Source organism: Cherax quadricarinatus, chromosome 7, assembly GCF_038502225.1.
Source record: "Cherax quadricarinatus isolate ZL_2023a chromosome 7, ASM3850222v1, whole genome shotgun sequence".
Taxonomy (NCBI): Eukaryota; Metazoa; Arthropoda; class Malacostraca; order Decapoda; family Parastacidae; genus Cherax; species Cherax quadricarinatus.
The window spans coordinates 67,475,657-67,499,285 of NC_091298.1; the positions used below are offsets into that span (position 1 = coordinate 67,475,657).

The window sequence follows — 23,629 nt, forward strand, 5'->3', positions numbered from 1 at the left end:
TGTGTGTGTGTGTGTGTGTGTGTGTGTGTGTGTGTGTGTTGCTCCACCGATCTTCTCCTGTAATATTCTCCATGACTTGTGTACTGTACCTATCAGTGACACTACTGTGTGTGTGTGTGTGTGTGTGTGTGTGTTGCTCCACCGATCTTCTCCTGTAATATTCTCCATGACTTGTGTACTGAACCTATCATTGACACTACTGTGTGTGTGTGTGTGTGTTGCTCCACCGATCTTCTCCTGTAATATTCTCCATGACTTGTGTACTGTACCTATCAGTGACACTACTGTGTGTGTGTGTGTGTGTGTTGCTCCACCGATCTTCTCCTGTAATATTCTCCATGACTTGTGTACTATACCTATCAGTGACACTACTGTGTGTGTGTGTGTGTGTGTTGCTCCACCGATCTTCTCCTGTAATATTCTCCATGACTTGTGTACTGTACCTATCAGTGACACTACTGTGTGTGTGTGTGTGTGTGTTGCTCCACCGATCTTCTCCTGTAATATTCTCCATGACTTGTGTACTGAACCTATCAGTGACACTACTGTGTGTGTGTGTGTGTGTTGCTCCACCGATCTTCTCCTGTAATATTCTCCATGACTTGTGTACTGAACCTATCAGTGACACTACTGCGTGTGTGTGTGTGTGTTGCTCCACCGATCTTCTCCTGTAATATTCTCCATGACTTGTGTACTATACCTATCATTGACACTACTGTGTGTGTGTGTGTGTGTGTTGCTCCACCGATCTTCTCCTGTAATATTCTCCATGACTTGTGTACTATACCTATCATTGACACTACTGTGTGTGTGTGTGTGTGTGTTGCTCCACCGATCTTCTCCTGTAATATTCTCCATGACTTGTGTACTGTACCTATCAGTGACACTACTGTGTGTGTGTGTGTGTGTTGCTCCACCGATCTTCTCCTGTAATATTCTCCATGACTTGTGTACTGAACCTATCAGTGACACTACTGTGTGTGTGTGTGTGTGTTGCTCCACTGATCTTCTCCTGTAATATTCTCCATGACTTGTGTACTGAACCTATCAGTGACACTACTGTGTGTGTGTGTGTGTGTGTGTTGCTCCACCGATCTTCTCCTGTAATATTCTCCATGACTTGTGTACTATACCTATCATTGACACTACTGTGTGTGTGTGTGTGTGTTGCTCCACCGATCTTCTCCTGTAATATTCTCCATGACTTGTGTACTATACCTATCATTGACACTACTGTGTGTGTGTGTGTGTGTGTTGCTCCACCGATCTTCTCCTGTAATATTCTCCATGACTTGTGTACTGTACCTATCAGTGACACTACTGTGTGTGTGTGTGTGTGTGTTGCTCCACCGATCTTCTCCTGTAATATTCTCCATGACTTGTGTACTGAACCTATCAGTGACACTACTGTGTGTGTGTGTGTGTGTGTGTGTGTGTGTGTGTGTGTGTGTGTTGCTCCACCGATCTTCTCCTGTAATATTCTCCATGACTTGTGTACTGTACCTATCATTGACACTAGTGTGTGTGTGTGTGTGTGTGTGTGTGTGTGTGTGTGTTGCTCCACCGATCTTCTCCTGTAATATTCTCCATGACTTGTGTACTGTACCTATCATTGACACTACTGTGTGTGTGTGTGTGTGTGTGTGTGTGTGTGTGTGTGTGTGTGTGTGTGTGTGTTGCTCCACCGATCTTCTCCTGTAATATTCTCCATGACTTGTGTACTGTACCTATCATTGACACTACTGTGTGTGTGTGTGTGTGTGTGTGTGTGTGTGTGTGTGTGTTGCTCCACCGATCTTCTCCTGTAATATTCTCCATGACTTGTGTACTGTACCTATCAGTGACACTACTGTGTGTGTGTGTGTGTGTGTGTGTGTGTGTGTGTGTGTGTGTGTGTGTGTGTGTGTGTGTGTGTGTGTGTGTGTGTGTTGCTCCACCGATCTTCTCCTGTAATATTCTCCATGACTTGTGTACTGTACCTATCAGTGACACTACTGTGTGTGTGTGTGTGTGTGTGTGTGTGTGTGTGTGTGTGTGTGTGTGTGTGTGTGTGTGTGTGTGTGTGTTGCTCCACCGATCTTCTCCTGTAATATTCTCCATGACTTGTGTACTGTACCTATCAGTGACACTACTGTGTGTGTGTGTGTGTGTGTGTGTGTGTGTGTGTGTGTGTGTGTGTGTGTGTGTGTGTGTGTGTGTGTGTGTTGCTCCACCGATCTTCTCCTGTAATATTCTCCATGACTTGTGTACTGAACCTATCAGTGACACTACTGTGTGTGTGTGTGTGTGTTGCTCCACCGATCTTCTCCTGTAATATTCTCCATGACTTGTGTACTGAACCTATCAGTGACACTACTGTGTGTGTGTGTGTGTGTTGCTCCACCGATCTTCTCCTGTAATATTCTCCATGACTTGTGTACTGAACCTATCAGTGACACTACTGTGTGTGTGTGTGTGTGTTGCTCCACCGATCTTCTCCTGTAATATTCTCCATGACTTGTGTACTGAACCTATCAGTGACACTACTGTGTGTGTGTGTGTGTGTTGCTCCACCGATCTTCTCCTGTAATATTCTCCATGACTTGTGTACTGAACCTATCAGTGACACTACTGTGTGTGTGTGTGTGTGTTGCTCCACCGATCTTCTCCTGTAATATTCTCCATGACTTGTGTACTATACCTATCAGTGACACTACTGTGTGTGTGTGTGTGTGTTGCTCCACCGATCTTCTCCTGTAATATTCTCCATGACTTGTGTACTATACCTATCAGTGACACTACTGTGTGTGTGTGTGTGTGTGTTGCTCCACCGATCTTCTCCTGTAATATTCTCCATGACTTGTGTACTATACCTATCAGTGACACTACTGTGTGTGTGTGTGTGTGTTGCTCCACCGATCTTCTCCTGTAATATTCTCCATGACTTGTGTACTGAACCTATCAGTGACACTACTGTGTGTGTGTGTGTGTGTTGCTCCACCGATCTTCTCCTGTAATATTCTCCATGACTTGTGTACTGAACCTATCAGTGACACTACTGTGTGTGTGTGTGTGTGTTGCTCCACCGATCTTCTCCTGTAATATTCTCCATGACTTGTGTACTGAACCTATCAGTGACACTACTGTGTGTGTGTGTGTGTGTTGCTCCACCGATCTTCTCCTGTAATATTCTCCATGACTTGTGTACTGAACCTATCAGTGACACTACTGTGTGTGTGTGTGTGTGTTGCTCCACCGATCTTCTCCTGTAATATTCTCCATGACTTGTGTACTGAACCTATCAGTGACACTACTGTGTGTGTGTGTGTGTGTTGCTCCACCGATCTTCTCCTGTAATATTCTCCATGACTTGTGTACTGAACCTATCAGTGACACTACTGTGTGTGTGTGTGTGTGTTGCTCCACCGATCTTCTCCTGTAATATTCTCCATGACTTGTGTACTGAACCTATCAGTGACACTACTGTGTGTGTGTGTGTGTGTTGCTCCACCGATCTTCTCCTGTAATATTCTCCATGACTTGTGTACTGAACCTATCAGTGACACTACTGTGTGTGTGTGTGTGTGTTGCTCCACCGATCTTCTCCTGTAATATTCTCCATGACTTGTGTACTATACCTATCAGTGACACTACTGTGTGTGTGTGTGTGTGTGTTGCTCCACCGATCTTCTCCTGTAATATTCTCCATGACTTGTGTACTGAACCTATCAGTGACACTACTGCGTGTGTGTGTGTACTCACCTAATTGTACTCACCTAATTGTGGTTGCAGGGGTCGAGACTCAGCTTCTGGCCCCGCCTCTTCACTGATCACTACTGGATCCTCTCTCTCTCTGCTTCCTGAGCTTTGTCATACCTCTTCTTAAAACTATGTATGGTTCCTGCCTCCACTACTTCACTTGCTAGGCTATTCCACTTGCTGACAACTCTATAACTGAAGAAATACTTCCTAACGTCCCTGTGACTCGTCTGAGTCTTCAGCATCCAGTTGTGACCCCTTGTCCCTGTGTCCCCTCTCTGGAACAACCTATCTCTGTCCACCTTGTCTATTCCCCGCAGTATCTTGTATGTCGTTATCATGTCTCCCTTGACCCTTCTGTCCTCCAGTGTCGTCAGTCCGATTTCCCTTAACCTTTCCTCGTACGACATTCCCTTGAGCTCTGGGACTAGCCTTGTTGCAAACCTTTGTACTTTCTCTAACTTCTTGACGTGCTTGACCAGGTGTGGGTTCCAGACTGGTGCTGCATACTCCAGTATGGGCCTAACATACACAGTGTACAGTGTCTTGAACGATTCCTTATTAAGGTATCGGAACGCTATTCTCAGGTTTGCCAGGCGCCCGTATGCTGCAGCGGTTATTTGGTTGATGTGTGCCTCCGGTGATGTGCTCGGTGTTATGGTCACCCCAAGGTCTTTCTCCCTGAGTGAGGTCTGTAGTCTTTGTCCACCTAGCCTATACTCTGTCTGCGGTCTTCTTTGCCCCTCCCCAATCTTCATGACTTTGCATTTGGCTGGATTGAATTCGAGAAGCCAGTTACTGGACCACATGTCCAGCCTCTCCAGGTCTCTTTGCAGTCCTGCCTCATCCTCGTCCGATTTAATTCTTCTCATCAACTTCACGTCATCTGCGAACAGGGACACTTCAGAGTCTATTCCTTCCATCATGTCGTTCACATATATCAAAAATAGCACTGGTCCTAGAACTGACCCCTGTGGGACCCCGCTCGTAACAGGCGCCCACTGTGATACCTCTTCACGTACCATGACTCGTTGCTGCCTCCCTGTCAGGTATTCCCTTATCCATTGCAGTGCCCTTCCTTTTATGTGTGCCTGATCCTCCAGCTTCTGCACTAATCTCTTGTGGGGAACTGTGTCAAAGGCCTTCCTGCAGTCTAGGAAAACGCAATCTACCCACCCCTCTCTCTCGTGTCTTACTTCTGTTACCTTGTCATAAAACTCCAGGAGGTTTGTGATACAAGATTTGCCTTCCATGAACCCATGCTGGTTTTCATTTATAATCTTGTTCCTTTCCAGGTGTTCGACCACTCTCCTCCTGATAATCTTCTCCATGACTTTGCACACAATACATGTCAGAGACACAGGTCTGTAGTTTAGTGCCTCGTTTCTGTTTCCTTTCTTAAATATGGGGACTACATTAGCTGTCTTCCATTTCTCAGGTAGTTGCCCAGTTTCAAGGGATGTGTTGAAGATTGTGGTTAGAGGCACACACAGCATCTCTGCTCCTTCTCTAAGGACCCATGGGGAGATGTTGTCTGGTCCCATCGCCTTTGAGGTGTCAAGGTCACTTAAGAGCTTCTTCACCTCCTCCTCAGTTGTTCGTATGTCATCCAACACTTGTTGGTATATTCCCTCTTGATGTTCCCTTCTGTGCTGTCTTCCCACAGCCCTTCCTGTCTCTACTGTAAAAACTTCCTTAAATCTCCTGTTCAGCTCCTCACATACCTCCTGATCATTTCTTGTGAGTTCTCCACCTTCTGTCCTTAATCTGATCACCTGGTCTTTGACTGTTGTCTTCCTCCTGATGTGGCTATACAACAGTTTCGGGTCAGTCTTGATTCTCGATGCTATGTCATTTTCATACTGTCGCTGGGCCTCCCTCCTTACCTGTGCATACTCATTCCTGGCTCTGCGACTGATCTCCCTATTTTCGTGTGTTCTCTGCCTTCTGTACTTTTTCCATTCTCTATTGCACTTTGTTTTTGCCTCCTTACACCGTCGGGTAAACCAGGGGCTCGTTCTGGTCTTCCCGTTGTTACTGTTGCCCTTGGGAATGAACCTTTCCACTGCCTCCTTGCATTTTGTTGCTACATATTCCATCATTTCATTTACTGGCTTTCCTGCCAGTTCTCTGTCCCACTGGACCTCCCGCAGGAAGTTCTTCAACCCTATGTAGTCCCCTCTTTTATAGTCAGGCTTTTCCCATTCTACTCCTGTTATTCTCTCCACTTGCAGCTCTACTATGTATTCAAAGCACGGAACCACGTGGTCGCTAGCTCCTAGGGGGCTCTCATACTTGATGTCCTCAATGTCTGAGCTGCCCAGGGTGAACACAAGGTCCAATCTTGCTGGTTCATCCTCCCCTCTCACTCTGGTAGTGTCCTTAACATGTTGGTGCATGAGGTTTTCCAGCACCACGTCCAACATCCTGGCTCTCCATGTTTCGGGACCCCCATGTGGCTCCAGGTTTTCCCAGTCAATCTCCCTGTGGTTGAAATCCCCCATAACCAGCAACTTTGCTCTGCTGGAGTGAGCTCTTCTTGCCACCTCAGCAAGTGTGTCCACCATTGCTCTGTTGCTCTCTTCATATTCCTCTCTTGGCCTCCTGCAGTTCTGTGGTGGATTATACATCACTGCAATGACCACTTTGTGTTCCCCAGACTGAAGTGTACCTGCTATGTAGTCTCATTCTCCCGTCTCATCTATTCCTTCCATTTTCTCGAATTTCCATCTGTTTTTTACGAGCAGAGCAACCCCACCTCCCCCCCTGCCCCTTCTATCTTTCCTCATGATCTGGTATCCTGGTGGGAAGATTGCATCTGTTATTGTCTCCATGAGTTTTGTTTCTGTAACTGCTATGATGTCTGGGGACTTCTCATTGATTCTTTCTTGCCATTCCTCATGTTTATTTGTTAATCCATCTGCATTTGTGTACCAAACCTTCAACTTCTGTTCTAATACTGTAACTGTGGTGCGGGGGGTGGAAACAGGGATCGGTGTGTGATGGTTGGTTTGGATTGTTCAGTTGCCTTGGGGGTGTCGTGGCTGGAGTCCTTCTGCAGGTGTTTCTGGGGGGTGCGCTTGTCCTTCCATTTGATCCTGGGTTATTCTGCTCTCCTTTTTCATTTCCTCCCATTTCTCCTTTCGTTTTTGAACTCTCTCTTTCATTTTTTTTTATTCGCCGGTATTCTTCCGGCCCGGGTCTTTTCCAAGTAGTGGTGACCCGGCCTTGGCTCCCTATCTGGGGAGTGTCTCGAGACTTAAGTCTCCCATGGGAGGAGGTAGAAGTACCTCCTCATCTTTGGGACCAAGTGTCCCCAGGCCTAGCCACATTCCCCGCCCTCACGGGGCTCGTAGTGAGAAGCTAGGCCTCTGGTCTGCCATCTGCCCCGCCCCAAAGGGGCTCGTGGGGATGGCAGTCTTGTGAGCTGCAGATGGTAGCAAGCTCAGACACTCTCTTTCATTGTCTTCCTTTCGTCCTGTGTTCTGTCTCGGTCGAGGTACACACTCCGGAACTCCTGCTTGCCTCTCAGCCGTGCTTTCTCCTGCAGGATCATGGTTCGGGTTGATTCTGCCTTGAAAATTACTTTGAGAGGCCGATTCCTTTTCTCTGTGAACCACCCAATTCTCCGAAAATTTGCCACCTGGGTCATGTCCCCCTCACCTATCACCTTCATGATATCTTCAATCGCTTTTTTCTCCTCCTGCTTTCTTTCATCATCAGTTTCCCCTTTAGCTTCGTGCGTTAGTTACCATTTTGTCCTAGGCACATGTCGATTAGACACTAGGCCTGTTGTATATGAGCACGTGTGTGTGTGTGTGTGTGTGTGTGTGTGTGTGTGTGTGTGTGTGTGTGTGTGTGTGTGTGTGTGTGTGTGTGTGTGTGTGTGTGAGTGTGTGCGTGTGTGTGTGTTTGTGTGTGTGTGTGTGTGTGTGTATGTGTGTGTGAGTGTGTGTGTATGTGTGTGTGTGTGTGAGTGTGTGTGTGTGTGTGTGTTTGTGTGTGTGTGTGTGTGTGTGTATGTGTGTGTGAGTGTGTGTGTATGTGTGTGTGTGTGTGTTGCTCCACCGATCTTCTCCTGTAATATTCTCCATGACTTGTGTACTATACCTATCAGTGACACTACTGTGTGTGTGTGTGTGTGTTGCTCCACCGATCTTCTCCTGTAATATTCTCCATGACTTGTGTACTATACCTATCAGTGACACTACTGTGTGTGTGTGTGTGTGTTGCTCCACCGATCTTCTCCTGTAATATTCTCCATGACTTGTGTACTATACCTATCAGTGACACTACTGTGTGTGTGTGTGTGTGTGTGTGTGTACTCACCTAGTTGAGGTTGCAGGGGTCGAGTCCAAGCTCCTGGCCCCGCCTCTTCACTGGTCGCTACTAGGTCACTCTCCCTGAACCATGAGCTTTATCGTACCTCTGCTTAAAGCTATGTATGGATCCTGCCTCCACTACATCGCTTCCCAAACTATTCCACTTCCTGACTACTCTGTGGCTGAAGAAATACTTCCTAACATCCCTTTGATTCATCTGTGTCTTCAGCTTCCAACTGTGTCCCCGTGTTGCTGTGTCCAGTCTCTGGAACATCCTGTCTTTGTCCACCTTGTCAATTCCTCTCAATATTTTGTAAGTCGTTATCATGTCCCCCCTATCTCTCCTGTCCTCCAGTGTCGTCAGGTTGATTTCCCTTAACCTCTCCTCATAGGACATACCTCTTAACTCTGGGACTAGTCTTGTTGCAAACCTTTGCACTTTCTCTAGTTTCTTTACATGCTTGGCTAGGTGTGGGTTCCAAACTGGTGCCGCATACTCCAATATGGGCCTAACGTACACGGTGTACAGGGTCCTGAACGATTCCTTATTAAGATGTCGGAATGCTGGTCTGAGGTTTGCCAGGCGCCCATATGCTGCGGCAGTTATTTGGTTGATGTGCGCTTCAGGAGATGTGCCTGGTGTTATACTCACCCCAAGATCTTTTTCCTTGAGTGATGTTTGTAGTCTCTGGCCCCCTAGACTGTACTCCGTCTGCGGTCTTCTTTGCCCTTCCCCAATCCTCATGACTTTGCACTTGGTAGGATTGAACTCCAGGAGCCAGTTGCTGGACCAGGTCTGCAGCCTGTCCAGATCCCTTTGTATTTCTGCCTGGTCTTCGATCGAATGAACTCTTCTCATCAACTTCAAGTCATCTGCAAACAGGGACACCTCGGAGTTTATTCCTTCCGTCATGTCGTTCACAAATACCAGAAACAGCACTGGTCCTCGGACTGACCCCTGTGGGACCCCGCTGGTCACAGGTGCCCACTCTGACACCTCGCCACGTACCATTACTCGCTGCTGTCTTCCTGACAAGTATTCCCTGATCCATTGCAGTGCCTTCCCTGTTATCCCTGCTTGGTCCTCCAGTTTTTGCACTAATCTCTTTTGTGGTACTGTGTCAAACGCCTTCTTGCAGTCCAAGAAAATGCAATCCACCCACCCCTCTCTCTTGTCTTACTGCTGTCACCATGTCATAGAACTCCAGTAGGTTTGTGACACAGAATTTCCCGTCTCTGAAACCATGTTGGCTGCTGGTGATGAGATCATTCCTTTCTAGATGTTCCACCATTCTTCTCCTGACAATCTTTTCCATGATTTTGCATGCTATACATGTCAGTGACACTGGTCTGTAGTTTAGTGCTTCATGTCTGTCTCCTTTTTTAAAGATAGGGACTACATTTGCTGTCTTCCATGCCTCAGGCAATCTCCCTGTTTCGATAGATGTATTGAATATTGTTGTTAGGGGTACACATAGCGCCTCTGCTCCCTCTCTCAATACCCATGGGGAGATGTTATCTGGCCCTATTGCCTTTGAGGTATCTAGCTCACTCAGAAGCCTCTTCACTTCTTCCTCGGTTGTGTGTACTGTGTCCAGCACATGGTGGTGTACCCCACCTCTCTGTCTTTCTGGAGCCCCTTCTGTCTCCTCTGTGAACACTTCTTTGAATCTCTTGTTGAGTTCCTCACATACTTCACGGTCATTTCTTGTTGTCTCTCCTCCTTCCTTCCTTAGCCTGATTACCTGGTCCTTGACGGTTGTTTTCTTCCTGATGTGGCTGTATAACAGCTTTGGGTCAGATTTGGCTTTTGCTGCTATGTCGTTTTCATATTGACGTTGGGCCTCCCTTCTTATCTGTGCATATTCGTTTCTGGCTCTACGACTGCTCTCCTTATTCTCCTGAGTCCTTTGCCTTCTATATTTCTTCCATTCCCTAGCACACTTGGTTTTTGCCTCCTTGCATCTTTGGGTGAACCATGGGCTCTTCCTGGCTTTTTCATTATTCCTGTTACCCTTGGGTACAAACCTCTCCTCAGCCTCCTTGCACATTGTTGCTACATATTCCATCATCTCATTAACTGGCTTCCCTGCCAGTTCTCTGTCCCACTGAACCTCATTCAGGAAGTTCCTCATTCCTGTGTAGTCCCCTTTCCTGTAGTTTGGTTTCATTTGTCCTGGCCTTCCTGCTTCCCCCTCCACTTGTAGCTCTACTGTGTATTCGAAGCTCAAAACCACATGATCGCTGGCCCCAAGGGGTCTTTCATATGTGATGTCCTCAATATCTGCACTACTCAAGGTGAATACTAAGTCCAGTCTTACTGGTTCATCCTCTCCTCTCTCTCTTGTAGTGTCCCTTACATGTTGGTACATGAAGTTTTCCAGTACCACCTCCATCATCTTAGCCCTCCATGTATCTTGGACCCCATGTGGCTCCAAGTTCTCCCATTCGATCTCCTTGTGGTTAAAGTCGCCCATGATCAGGAGCTTTGCCCTGCATGCATGAGCTCTTCTCGCCACTGCAGCCAGTGTGTCAACCATCGCTCTATTACTCTCGTCATACTCTTGCCTTGGCCTCCTGCTGTTCTGTGGTGGGTTATACATCACTGCAATTATCACCTTGGGACCACCAGAGTGAAGCGTTCCCGCTATGTAATCACTTTCTTCTCCGCTGTCTCCTCCCTCCAGCTCATCAAAATTCCATCGGTGTTTGATCAGCAATGCCACTCCTCCACCCTCCCTGTTCCTTCTGTCTTTTCTCAGGATCTGGTATCCCGCTGGAAAGATGGCATCTGTTATCATACCTGTAAGCTTGGTTTCTGTGATCGCTGTGATGTCTGGTGATGCCTCTTTGACTCTTTTGTGCCACTCCTCCCACTTGTTTGTTATTCCATCAGCGTTTGTGTACCATACCTTCAGTTTCCTTTCCAACACTGTGGTTTGGGGGGCCTGTGGGGATGGGAGACCTGGTAGCATACTGTGGGATTCTATGGTTGGGGGTTGGGTGGAAGCTGTGGGTTTGGATTGTATTGTGTGTTGGGATGGTGTGATAGGTTGTGGGGTTCTGAGGATAGTTGTGTGTGTGCTTGCCCTTGCTGCTCTGTTCTGCTCTGACTGACCTCTGCTGGTTCCATCCTTGTCTCCTTTCCTAGCTCCTTTCCCTTTTTTGTCCTCTCCCTCAGCTGCTGTCTCTCTGTTTGTGTTCTGTCTCTGTCTAAGAACACCTTCTTGTACTCTTCCGAGCTTTTCAACTGTGGTTTCTCTTGGAGGATCCTGTTCCGCACTGTTTCTGTCCTGAGAATCAGCTTGATCGGTCGGTTTCTCCCCTTCAAGTACCCCCCTATTCTCTGAAAATTTACAATCTCATCCATGTCTTCTCCCCCTATTTCCGTGATGATTTTCTCAATCTCCTTTCTTTCTTCCTGCCGTCTTTCAGTGTGTGTCGTTTCCTCTCTCTCCCGAAGCCCATGGATAATCACTGATTTTGCCCTTTCCTCCTCCCATTGCCTCTCCCTCTGTGACTCTGGTTCCTGTCTGTATGTGGTAATTTTCTCCCTTGATTTTTTCCAGTGGCTCTTGGTAGCATGGTTGTGCCTCAGCATTCGACCTATCTCCCTCTCCTTCTGCACCCATCTGCTCTTCCCTTCCACTCCCTGACTCTTCTTTGCAGGCTGATATGACCTTAGCATAATTCATATCTCCTTCCTTCCTGTTCAGCCTCTCATCTTTGTATGGTGTGTCTTCTCTGGTCACTACCCCTGAAACTTGCTTCAGCCTGTTTACCTCAAATTCTAGGACCTTTACCCTGGCTACTGCAGTTTCGACATGTGCCTCCCACTTCTTCGTCTCCTTCTCCAACCTCTTTTCCCATTTCACAGAGAGCTCTTTCTCCATTTTTTCAGAAAGCTCTCCTAATTTTTTCTCCCATTCTTGCTCTATCCTTTTCCACTGTTCCTCCATCCATTCCTCCCTACCAGTACCATTGTCATCTGATCCCTGATTCCTGCGAGTCCCAACCATTTTTTTTTTTTTAGTGAAAGAGAGAGAGAAAGAGAAAAAGAAAAAGGGGGAGAGAGTGAGAGATAGGGAGAGAGAGAAGGGGAGCCTAGAAGGAGGGGAAAAGAAGGGAAAAAGGGGGAGAAAGTGAGAGAGAGGGAAAAGGTAAGAGAGAGGAGGGAGTGACAAGGGAAGAGAGAGAGAGATAAAAGAAGAGGAAGAGAGAAAGAGAGGAAGAGAGAGAGGGAGAGGGAGAAAGAGAGGAAGAGAGAAAGAGTGAGAGGAAGAGAGAGAGGAAGAGAGAGAGAGAGAGAGGATGAGAGAAAGGGAGAGAGAGAGAGAGAGAGAGAGAGAGAGAGAGAGAGAGAGAGAGAGAGAGAGAGAGAGAGAGAGGAAGAGAGATGAGAGGAGAGGGAGAGAGATGGGGGGGAAAGGAAGGGTTATAGGGTCACTTCACAGGAAGGTGTAAAATCCTGTATGTGTGTGTGTATGTGTCTGTATGTGTGTGTGTGTGTGTGTGTGTGTGTGTGTGTGTGTGTGCATATATGTGTGTGTGTGTGTATGTGTGTGTGTGTGTGTGTGTGTGTGTGTGTGTGTGTGTGTGTGTGTATGTATGTGTGTGTGTGTATGTATGTGTGTGTGTGTGTGTGTGTGTGTGTGTGTGTGTGTGTGTGTGTGTGCTACAGCTATTCAAGTGCCTAACAGCAGAGCCTATTCTCACCTAGTGTGTGTGCATATGTTTATGTAGACAGTCCTTATTTCCCACGTATGTACTACATATGTATTGTATATGTACCCGATCTCTTGGTTCCCACTGTACTGTCTTATGCATTTAAAATTACGTTAAAAAATAAATACACTAGGCTTCGCCTATATGCCGCTACCTCTAAATTCTATTAAATGCCAGTGAATGCTGCTTATTCTAATTCTGATAGCTCGAGGAGAGTGACCCCCAATTCCAGCTAGAGACAGGTACTATTGACCCCATGCAACTCAAACTAGGTGAATATTACATGCGGCTGGCAGTGGAGTAACGTTGCGGGTCTGTCCTGTCCCAGAAGTTGAAGAAGTTTGATGCTTCTCGGTAATTTTTCCACTAACTTCCTGTATGCACTATAGTCTCTAGCTCTTCTAATTTTTTCACTCACTGTATTTACTGACACATCTCTACATATCTCTTATCTCCCTGGTCTTGAGTTGCACTTATTCTTCAAAATACTCCACTGCGTTATTATGGCAACACTATTTAGGCCTGACACAACCCTTCACCCTTCCAACGGCCCCCAATAACACTCAGCCAATATTTCCTTTGTTTTCTTTTCTGTGATCACTTATATTTCCTTTTTTCGGGGCTTAAGTGATTATATGCACTCTTATGCGTGCACACGCCTATATCCCACACTCTATTCCTTACGGCACAGTCAGAAATTACCACCAAAACACGAGCTCAAACCGCGTGACTCCTCCACGAGTGTGTGTGTGTGTGCGTGTGTGTGTGTGTGTGTTGCTCCACCGATCTTCTCCTGTAATATTCTCCATGACTTGTGTACTATACCTATTAGTGACACTACTGTGTGTGTGTGTGTGTGTGTGTGTGTGTGTGTGTGTGTGTGTGTGTGTGTGTGTGTGTGTGTGTGTGTATGTGTGTGTGTGTGTGTGTGTGTGTGTGTTGCTCCACCGATCTTCTGTAATATTCTCCATGACTTGTGTACTATACCTATCAGTGACACTACTGTGTGTGTGTGTGTGTGTGTGTGTGTGTGTGTGTGTGTGTGTGTGTGTGTGTGTGTGTGTGTGTGTGTATGTATATGTATATGTATATGTGCTCACCTATTTGTGATTGCAGGGGTCGAGTCCTAGCTCCTGGCCCCGCCTCTTCACTGGTTGCTACTGGGTCCTCTCTCTCCCTGCTCCATGAGCTTTATCAAACCTCTTCTTAAAACTGTGTATGGTTCCCACCTCCACTACTTCACTTTCTAGGCTATTCCACTGCCTGACAACTCTATGACTGAAGAAATACTTCCTAATATCTCTCTGACTCATCTGTGTCTTCAACTTCCAATTGTGACCTCTTGTTTCTGTGTCCCCTCCCTGGAACATCCTGTCTTTGTCCATCTTGTCTATTCCGCGCAGTATTTTATATGCCGTTATCATGTCTCCCCTGACCCTCCTGTCCTCCAGTGTCGTCAGGCCGATTTCCCTTAACCTTTCTTCATAGGACATTCCCCTTAGCTCTGGAACTAACCTTGTCGCAAACCTTTGCACTTTCTCTAATTTCTTGACGTGCTTGATCAAGTGAGGATTCCAAACAGGTGCTGCATACTCCAGTATGGGCCTGACGTTCACGGTGTACAGTGTCTTGAACGATTCCTTACTAAGGTATCGGAACGCTGTTCTCAGGTTTTCCAGGCGCCCATATGCTGCAGCAGTTATCTGGTTGATGTGTGCTTCCAGAGACATGCTCGGTGTTATACTCACCCCAAGATCTTTCTCCTTGAGGGAGATTTGCAGTCTTTGGCCACCTAGCCTATACTCTGTCTTCGGTTTTATGTGCCCTTCCCCGATCTTCATGACTTTGCATTTGGCGGGGTTAAATTCGAGGTGCCAGTTGCTGGACCAGGTGTCCAGTCTGTCCAGGTCTCTTTGAAGTCCTGCCTGATCCTCATCTGATTTAATTCTCCTCATTAACTTCACATCATCTGCAAACAAGGACACTTCTGAGTCTAACCCTTCCATCATGTCGTTCACATATACCAAAAATAGCACTGGTCCCAGTACCGACCCCTGTGGGACCCCGCTCTTCACAGGTGCCCACTGTGATACCTCATCACGTACCATGACTCGTTGTTACCTCCCTGTCAGGTATTCTGTGATCCATTGCAGTGCCTTTCCTGTTATATGCGCCTGATCCTCTAGCTTCTGCACTAATCTCTTGTGAGGAACTGTGTCAAAGGCCTTCTTGCAGTCCAAGAAGATGCAATCAACCCACCCCTCTCTCTCTTGTCTTACTTCTGTTATTTTATCATAAAACTCCAGAAGGTTTGTAACACAGGATTTGCCTTCCATGAATCCATGCTGGTTGGCGTTTATACTCTTGTTCCGTTCCAGGTGTTCCACCACTCTCCTCCTGATAATCTTCTCCATGTGTGTGTGTGTGTGTGTGTGTGTGTGTGTGTGTGTGTGTGTGTGTGTATGTGTGTGTGTGTGTGTGTGTGTGTGTGTGTGTGTGTGTGTGTGTGTGTGTGTGTGTGTGTGTGTGTGTGTGTGTGTGTGTGTGTGTGTGTGTGGGTGTGTGTGTGCGTGTGTGTGTGTGTGTGTGTGTGTGTGTGTGTGTGTGTGTGTGTGTGTGTTTGTGTGTATGTGTATGTGTGTGTGCGTGTGTGTGTGTGTGTGTGTGTGTGTGTGTGTTTGTGTATGTGTGTGTGCGTGTGTGTGTGTGTGTGTGTGTGCGTGTGTGTGTGTGTGCGTGTGTGTGTGTGTGTGTGTGTGCGTGTGTGTGTGTGTGTGTGTGTGTGCGTGTGTGTGTGTGCGTGTGTGTGTGTGTGTGTGTGTGTGTGTGTGTGTGTGTGTGTGTGTGTGTGTGTGTGTGTGTGTGTGTGTACGTGCTTTAAAGAGATTGCTTGCACAACATGTTCGACTTTCTGTCTTGCTGTCTTTATGCTCATTCTTGTCCGTCATAAATAGTCAAGTTAATATTGTGGAAGACTTTAGCAGGATCTTGTGTGAAGCTCAGAAGATACTACAACAACCCTTATGTATTGCTGGCATAAACTTGATATTACCTTGCTTGACTGACTGTCCACTACCTCACACTTGAAAAACACCTTTGTGTTGATCCTACAAAAGGTTTATAATGGAAAACAATTTTTACATAGGAAACGACGTTAAGGTTTTGCTGAAAAACATATTAAAAAGTTGACATAAAATGAATTAATTTATAATATACTGGGAAAGTTTGTATATACAGGAACATATGTCCTTATCGACCTTATGTTCCTCTGATATAGTGATTATTTTTCCATTAAAACTCATTAGGAGAGAAAATGCATATGACTTGCGATGTTATTCACTGACGAACTAAGGTTAAAAGTAGCGTACATAAGGCAGGAAGTTGGGATATAACGCCCTAATGCACTGGTAATTAAGGGTTTATTTTTGGGTAAGGAGTTGCTTGCCCAGACACAAACCTTCACTGATAGTTTAACCATTAAAGGTGATATATTGTGGTGTGTAAATGGTTATTACAGCCATTTATGTAAGATCTTTCTCCAACCATGTATAAGACACGTTGTGATAATAATAATAATTCTTTGTTTTGACATGATATATAATTGTACAGTTAAGTGTACATGCCAGAAGTCCCTTATATGTAGTAGTGGTGGTAATGATGGTTGCTTATACCCAGTAGCAAGGTCACTTGCAGTAGCAAGGTCACTTACAGTAGCAAGGTCACTTACAGTAGCAAGGTCACTTACAGTAGCAAGGTCACTTACAGTAGCAAGGTCACTTGGGTGGCCCGGTGGCCTGGTGGCTCAAGCTCTCGCTTCACACACGGAGAGCCCGGGTTCGATTCCAGGCGGGTGGAAACATTTCGACACGTTTCCTTACACCTGTTGTCATGTTCACCTAGCGGCAAATAGGTACCTGGGTGTTAGTCGACTGGTGTGGGTAGCATCCTGGGGGACAAGATTGAGGACCACAATGGAAATAAATAAGTTAGACAGTCCTCGATGACGCACTGACTTTCTTGGGTTATCCTGGGTGGCTAACCCTCCGGGGTTAAAAATCCGAACGAAATCTTAATCTTACAGTAGCAAGGTCACTTACACTACCATTAATCTTACAGTAGCAAGGTCACTTACACTACCATTAATCTTACAGTAACAAGGTCACTTACAATACCATTAATCTTACAGTAGCAAGGTCACTTACACTACCATTAATCTTACAGTAGCAAGGTCATTTACACTACCATTAATCTTACAGTAGCAAGGTCACTTACACTACCATTAATCTTACAGTAGCAAGGTCACTTACACTACCATTAATCTTACAGTAGCAAGGTCACTTACACTACCATTAATCTTACAGTAGCAAGGTCACTTACACTACCATTAATCTTACAGTAGCAAGGTCACTTACACTACCATTAATCTTACAGTAGCAAGGTCACTTACACTACCATTAATCTTACAGTAGCAAGGTCACTTACACTACCATTAATCTTACAGTAGCAAGGTCACTTACACTACCATTAATCTTACAGTAGCAAGGTCACTTACACTACCATTAATCTTACAGTAGCAAGGTCACTTACACTACCATTAATCTTACAGTAGCAAGGTCACTTACAATACCATTAATCTTACAGTAGCAAGGTCACTTACACTACCATTAATCTTACAGTAGCAAGGTCACTTACACTACCATTAATCTTACAGTAGCAAGGTCACTTACACTACCATTAATCTTACAGTAGCAAGGTCACTTACACTACCATTAATCTTACAGTAGCAAGGTCACTTACACTACCATTAATCTTACAGTAGCAAGGTCACTTACACTACCATTAATCTTACAGTAGCAAGGTCACTTACACTACCATTAATCTTACAGTAGCAAGGTCACTTACACTACCATTAATCTTACAGTAGCAAGGTCACTTACACTACCATTAATCTTACAGTAGCAAGGTCACTTACAATACCATTAATCTTACAGTAGCAAGGTCACTTACAATACCATTAATCTTACAGTAGCAAGGTCACTTACACTACCATTAATCTTACAGTAGCAAGGTCACTTACAATACCATTAATCTTACAGTAGCAAGGTTACTTACAATACCATTAATCTTACAGTAGCAAGGTCACTTACAATACCATTAATCTTACAGTAGCAAGGTCACTTACAATACCATTAATCTTACAGTAGCAAGGTCACTTACAATACCATTAATCTTACAGTAGCAAGGTCACTTACAATACCATTAATCTTACAGTAGCAAGGTCACTTACACTACCATTAATCTTACAGTAGCAAGGTCACTTACACTACCATTCCTTGTGTTCCAGGTCTGGTTTTCCTTCAATTTCGAGGAGAGACTAAGCGTGCACTACTGCCCAACGAGATCACTTCACTGGACACTGTGAAGGCGCTCTTTGTACGTTCCTTCCCTAACCAGCTGACGATGCAGTACCTGGACCTGCCTTCCGTCAAGATCTATATCCACGACTCCAACAAGGATATGTTCTACGATCTTGAAGAACTTGGGTGAGTAGTGTTGAGTGTTTTCACTCTCTTACGTTACCTTTCTTTACCTGTCTCTCTCCCTCTTTTCTCTTCTTATACATAGCAAAGGAAAGTACGTTTTTATAATATTGACTTTTTGAGTGAGTTTTTGTATAGTTTTAAAAGGTGTTAAGCGTAATTACATCATTAACGGAAATGATATCTCTAGTAATAACTACTAACGTTCTACCACGGTTGAAGCCACGCGTCCATAGTTTTGGACAAAGTTGGTTGGTTAATAATGGGGTTTAAAGCCTGTCGACTACACTAGAGTCATTAAGGCTGTGTGTAACCTCTTCATCATCGTTCAAGAATAATTCAATCCCAAATATGGTCCTGTGTGGCTTACAGTAAACTCAAAGTACATATAAACTGAGATATACATCCGTGCACAAGACTTACTCTCAGTGCACTCACCTCAAGAGATATACATCCGTGCACAAGACTATACACTGTTGCTGTCAGTGCACTCACCTCAAGAGATATACATCCGTGCACAGGACTATACACTGTTGCTGTCAGTGCACTCACCTCAAGAGATATACATCCGTGCACAAGACTATACACTGTTGCTGTCAGTGCACTCACCTCAAGAGATATACATCCGTGCACAAGACTATACACTGTTGCTGTCAGTGCACTCACCTCAAGAGATATACATCCGTGCACAAGACTTACTCTCAGTGCACTCACCTCAAGAGATATACATCCGTGCACAGGACTATACACTGTTGCTGTCTGTGCACTCACCTCAAGAGATATACATCCGTGCACAAGACTATACACTGTTGCTGTCAGTGCACTCACCTCAAGAGATATACATCCGTGCACAAGACTATACACTGTTGCTGTCAGTGCACTCACCTCAAGAGATATACATCCGTGCACAGGACTATACACTGTTGCTGTCAGTGCACTGACCTCAAGAGATATACATCCGTGCACAGGACTATACACTGTTGCTGTCAGTGCACTCACCTCAAGAGATATACATCCGTGCACAAGACTATACACTGTTGCTGTCAGTGCACTCACCTCAAGAGATATACATCCGTGCACAAGACTATACACTGTTGCTGTCAGTGCACTCACCTCAAGAGATATACATCCGTGCACAAGACTTACTCTCAGTGCACTCACCTCAAGAGATATACATCCGTGCACAGGACTATACACTGTTGCTGTCTGTGCACTCACCTCAAGAGATATACATCCGTGCACAAGACTATACACTGTTGCTGTCAGTGCACTCACCTCAAGAGATATACATCCGTGCACAAGACTATACACTGTTGCTGTCAGTGCACTCACCTCAAGAGATATACATCCGTGCACAGGACTATACACTGTTGCTGTCAGTGCACTGACCTCAAGAGATATACATCCGTGCACAGGACTATACACTGTTGCTGTCAGTGCACTCACCTCAAGAGATATACATCCGTGCACAAGACTATACACTGTTGCTGTCAGTGCACTGACCTCAAGAGATATACAGTGACTATACACTGTTGCTGTCAGTGCACTCACCTCAAGAGATATACATCCGTGCACAAGACTTACTCTCAGTGCACTCACCTCAAGAGATATACATCCGTGCACAAGACACTCTCAGTGTCACCTCAAGAGCTGTCAGTGCACTCACCTCAAGAGATATACATCCGTGCACAAGACTTACTCTCAGTGCACTCACCTCAAGAGATATACATCCGTGCACAAGACTTACTCTCAGTGCACTCACCTCAAGAGATATACATCCGTGCACAAGACTTACTCTCAGTGCACTCACCTCAAGAGATATACATCCGTGCACAAGACTTATTCTCAGTGCACTCACCTCAAGAGATATACATCCGTGCACAAGACTTACTCTCAGTGCACTCACCTCAAGAGATATACATCCGTGCACAAGACTTACTCTCAGTGCACTCACCTCAAGAGATATACATCCGTGCACAAGACTTACTCTCAGTGCACTCACCTCAAGAGATATACATCCGTGCACAAGACTTACTCTCAGTGCACTCACCTCAAGAAATATACATCCGTGCACAAGACTTACTCTCAGTGCACTCACCTCAAGAGATATACATCCGTGCACAAGACTTACTCTCAGTGCACTCACCTCAAGAGATATACATCCGTGCACAAGACTTACTCTCAGTGCACTCACCTCAAGAGATATACATCCGTGCACAAGACTTACTCTCAGTGCACTCACCTCAACAGATATACATCCGTGCACAAGACTTACTCTCAGTGCACTCACCTCAACAGATATACATCCGTGCACAAGACTATACACTGTTGCTGTCAGTGCACTCACCTCAAGAGATATACATCCGTGCACAGGACTATATACTGTTGCTGTCAGTGCACTCACCTCAACAGATATACATCCGTGCACAGGACTATACACTGTTGCTGTCAGTGCACTCACCTCAAGAGATATACATCCGTGCACAAGACTATACACTGTTGCTGTCAGTGCACTGACCTCAAGAGATATACATCCGTGCACAGGACTATACACTGTTGCTGTCAGTGCACTCACCTCAAGAGATATACATCCGTGCACAGGACTATACACTGTTGCTGTCAGTGCACTCACCTCAAGAGATATACATCCGTGCACAGGACTATACACTGTTGCTGTCAGTGCACTCACCTCAAGAGATATACATCCGTGCACAGGACTATACACTGTTGCTGTCAGTGCACTCACCTCAAGAGATATACATCCGTGCACAAGACTATACACTGTTGCTGTCAGTGCACTGACCTCAAGAGATATACATCCGTGCACAGGACTATACACTGTTGCTGTCAGTGCACTCACCTCAAGAGATATACATCCGTGCACAAGACTATACACTGTTGCTGTCAGTGCACTCACCTCAAGAGATATACATCCGTGCACAAGACTATACACTGTTGCTTTCAGTGCACTCACCTCAAGAGATATACATCCGTGCACAAGACTATACACTGTTGCTGTCAGTGCACTGACCTCAAGAGATATACATCCGTGCACAAGACTATACACTGTTGCTGTCAGTGCACTCACCTCAAGAGATATACATCCGTGCACAAGACTATACACTGTTGCTGTCTGCACTCACCTCAAGAGATATACATCCGTGCACAGGACTATATACTGTTGCTGTCAGTGCACTCACCTCAAGAGATATACATCCGTGCACAGGACTATACACTGTTGCTGTCAGTGCACTCACCTCAAGAGATATACATCCGTGCACAAGACTATACACTGTTGCTGTCAGTGCACTCACCTCAAGAGATATACATCCGTGCACAGGACTATACACTGTTGCTGGCAGTGCACTCACCTCAAGAGATATACATCCGTGCACAGGACTATACACTGTTGCTGGCAGTGCACTCACCTCAAGAGATATACATCCGTGCACAAGACTATACACTGTTGCTGTCAGTGCACTCACCTCAAGAGATATACATCCGTGCACAAGACTATACACTGTTGCTGTCAGTGCACTCACCTCAAGAGAGATATACTCGTCATATATATATATATATATATATATATATATATATATATATATATATATATATATATATATATATATATATATATATATATATATATATAGATATATATATATATATATATAAATATTTTATACGCAGATAAACAGATTTCTGTTTTAAATTCGTTACGTTAAAAGTTTATGTTGAGTAAATATATAACTGTTTTTAATGTCAGAAATATAATTGTTTAGACAATATTTTTATTCTGATATTATTTTATTCGTTAAAATGATAGTCAGTATTTGAAGGGTTTAATAGAGTTAAATCCTGTTGACTAGACGAAGGTTATAAAGGTTGCGAATAATCTACTCAGCACCAGTCAAGAATACTTTATACTTTATAAAGTTTCCAGTACCAGAGGAAAGCTAAGGTCATGTTTACGTCTTGGGTCATTATCATGTCACAAGTCAGCGAGTAAAACAAGACCAGAGACAGGTCGAGTACACAAACTAAAATAAAGGTCTCAGCTGTGTAGAGCTGAACTCTTCTCCAGACTGACCACCTCAAATATTATTTCTAAGAGGTTAGTGGACTGACTATATCATCTTCACTTCACTACTACACCTGCTGCCTCTGTATTGGATTGAAAAAGCCTACTGTGTAGGCGAAACGTTTCAACAATAAAAATATACAACTGTTGCACATCCGTGGCAAAGCTCTCGCTTCACACGGTGAGGGTCCGGGTTCGATTCCCGGCGAAGGTGGAAACATTGGGCCTGTTTCCTTACACCAGTTGTTCACCCATCAGTAAAATGGGTACCTGGGTATTAATCGACTGGTGTGCGTCGCATCCTGACACAAAACTGACCTAATTTGCGGGAAATGCTCTGCATAACAAGCGGCCTTCTATGTAGCAGTATGTCACTGATGTCAGCTATGGTCTGTATACCTTGTATATGTACGTGTAGAAATGAAGATATTATTATTATTATTATTATTATTATTATTATTATTATTATTATTGTAAGATTAAAGTACATTTCCGGCATTTATTTAGCCCTCTATGTATATACTATACATTGGTTGTCTCGGGTCATACACATTAAGATACATTCTTAAGAATATATATTAAGTTACCTATCGGTCACTATATAATATTATCAGTTAATAATATTTTCAAAATTTTGTATAACAATAAATTTTTCATAAGTATGCCGAAAATAATATTTCAGCTGAGTAACTGTTTCAGCTAAATGTTATTCACTGAGTCCTCTAGTAATATAAATTATAAATTATTATATATACATGTGACCGTGATGTTGAGAAGTCGAATTCTGGGTGAGGGAAGATGTCTCCTTACACCTGTTGCTTCTGCCCACCTGTTAGTCTCCTTACACCTGTTGCTTCTGCCCACCTGTTAGTCTCCTTACACCTGTTGCTTCTGCCCACCTGTTAGTCTCCTTACACCTGTTGCTTCTGCCCACCTGTTAGTCTCCTTACACCTGTTGCTTCTGCCCACCTGTTAGTCTCCTTACACCTGTTGCTTCTGCCCACCTGTTAGTCTCCTTACACCTGTTGCTTCTGCCCACCTGTTAGTCTCCTTACACCTGTTGCTTCTGCCCACCTGTTAGTCTCCTTACACCTGTTGCTTCTGCCCACCTGTTAGTCTCCTTACACCTGTTGCTTCTGCCCACCTGTTAGTCTCCTTACACCTGTTGCTTCTGCCCACCTGTTAGTCTCCTTACACCTGTTGCTTCTGCCCACCTGTTAGTC

At 44.9% G+C, this 23,629-nt stretch overlaps 1 protein-coding gene across 1 annotated transcript in view; it reads left to right on the top strand.

Annotated features, from left to right (window-relative positions):
• LOC128686986 (coiled-coil domain-containing protein AGAP005037) overlaps positions 1 to 23,629 on the top strand; it is a gene marked incomplete at its 5' end in the record, with an annotated part of 674,061 nt that overhangs the window by 51,005 nt on the left and 599,427 nt on the right. The window contains 1 exon segment of the mRNA XM_070082672.1: positions 18,130 to 18,328. Coding sequence (XP_069938773.1) covers positions 18,130 to 18,328 — 199 coding nt within the window.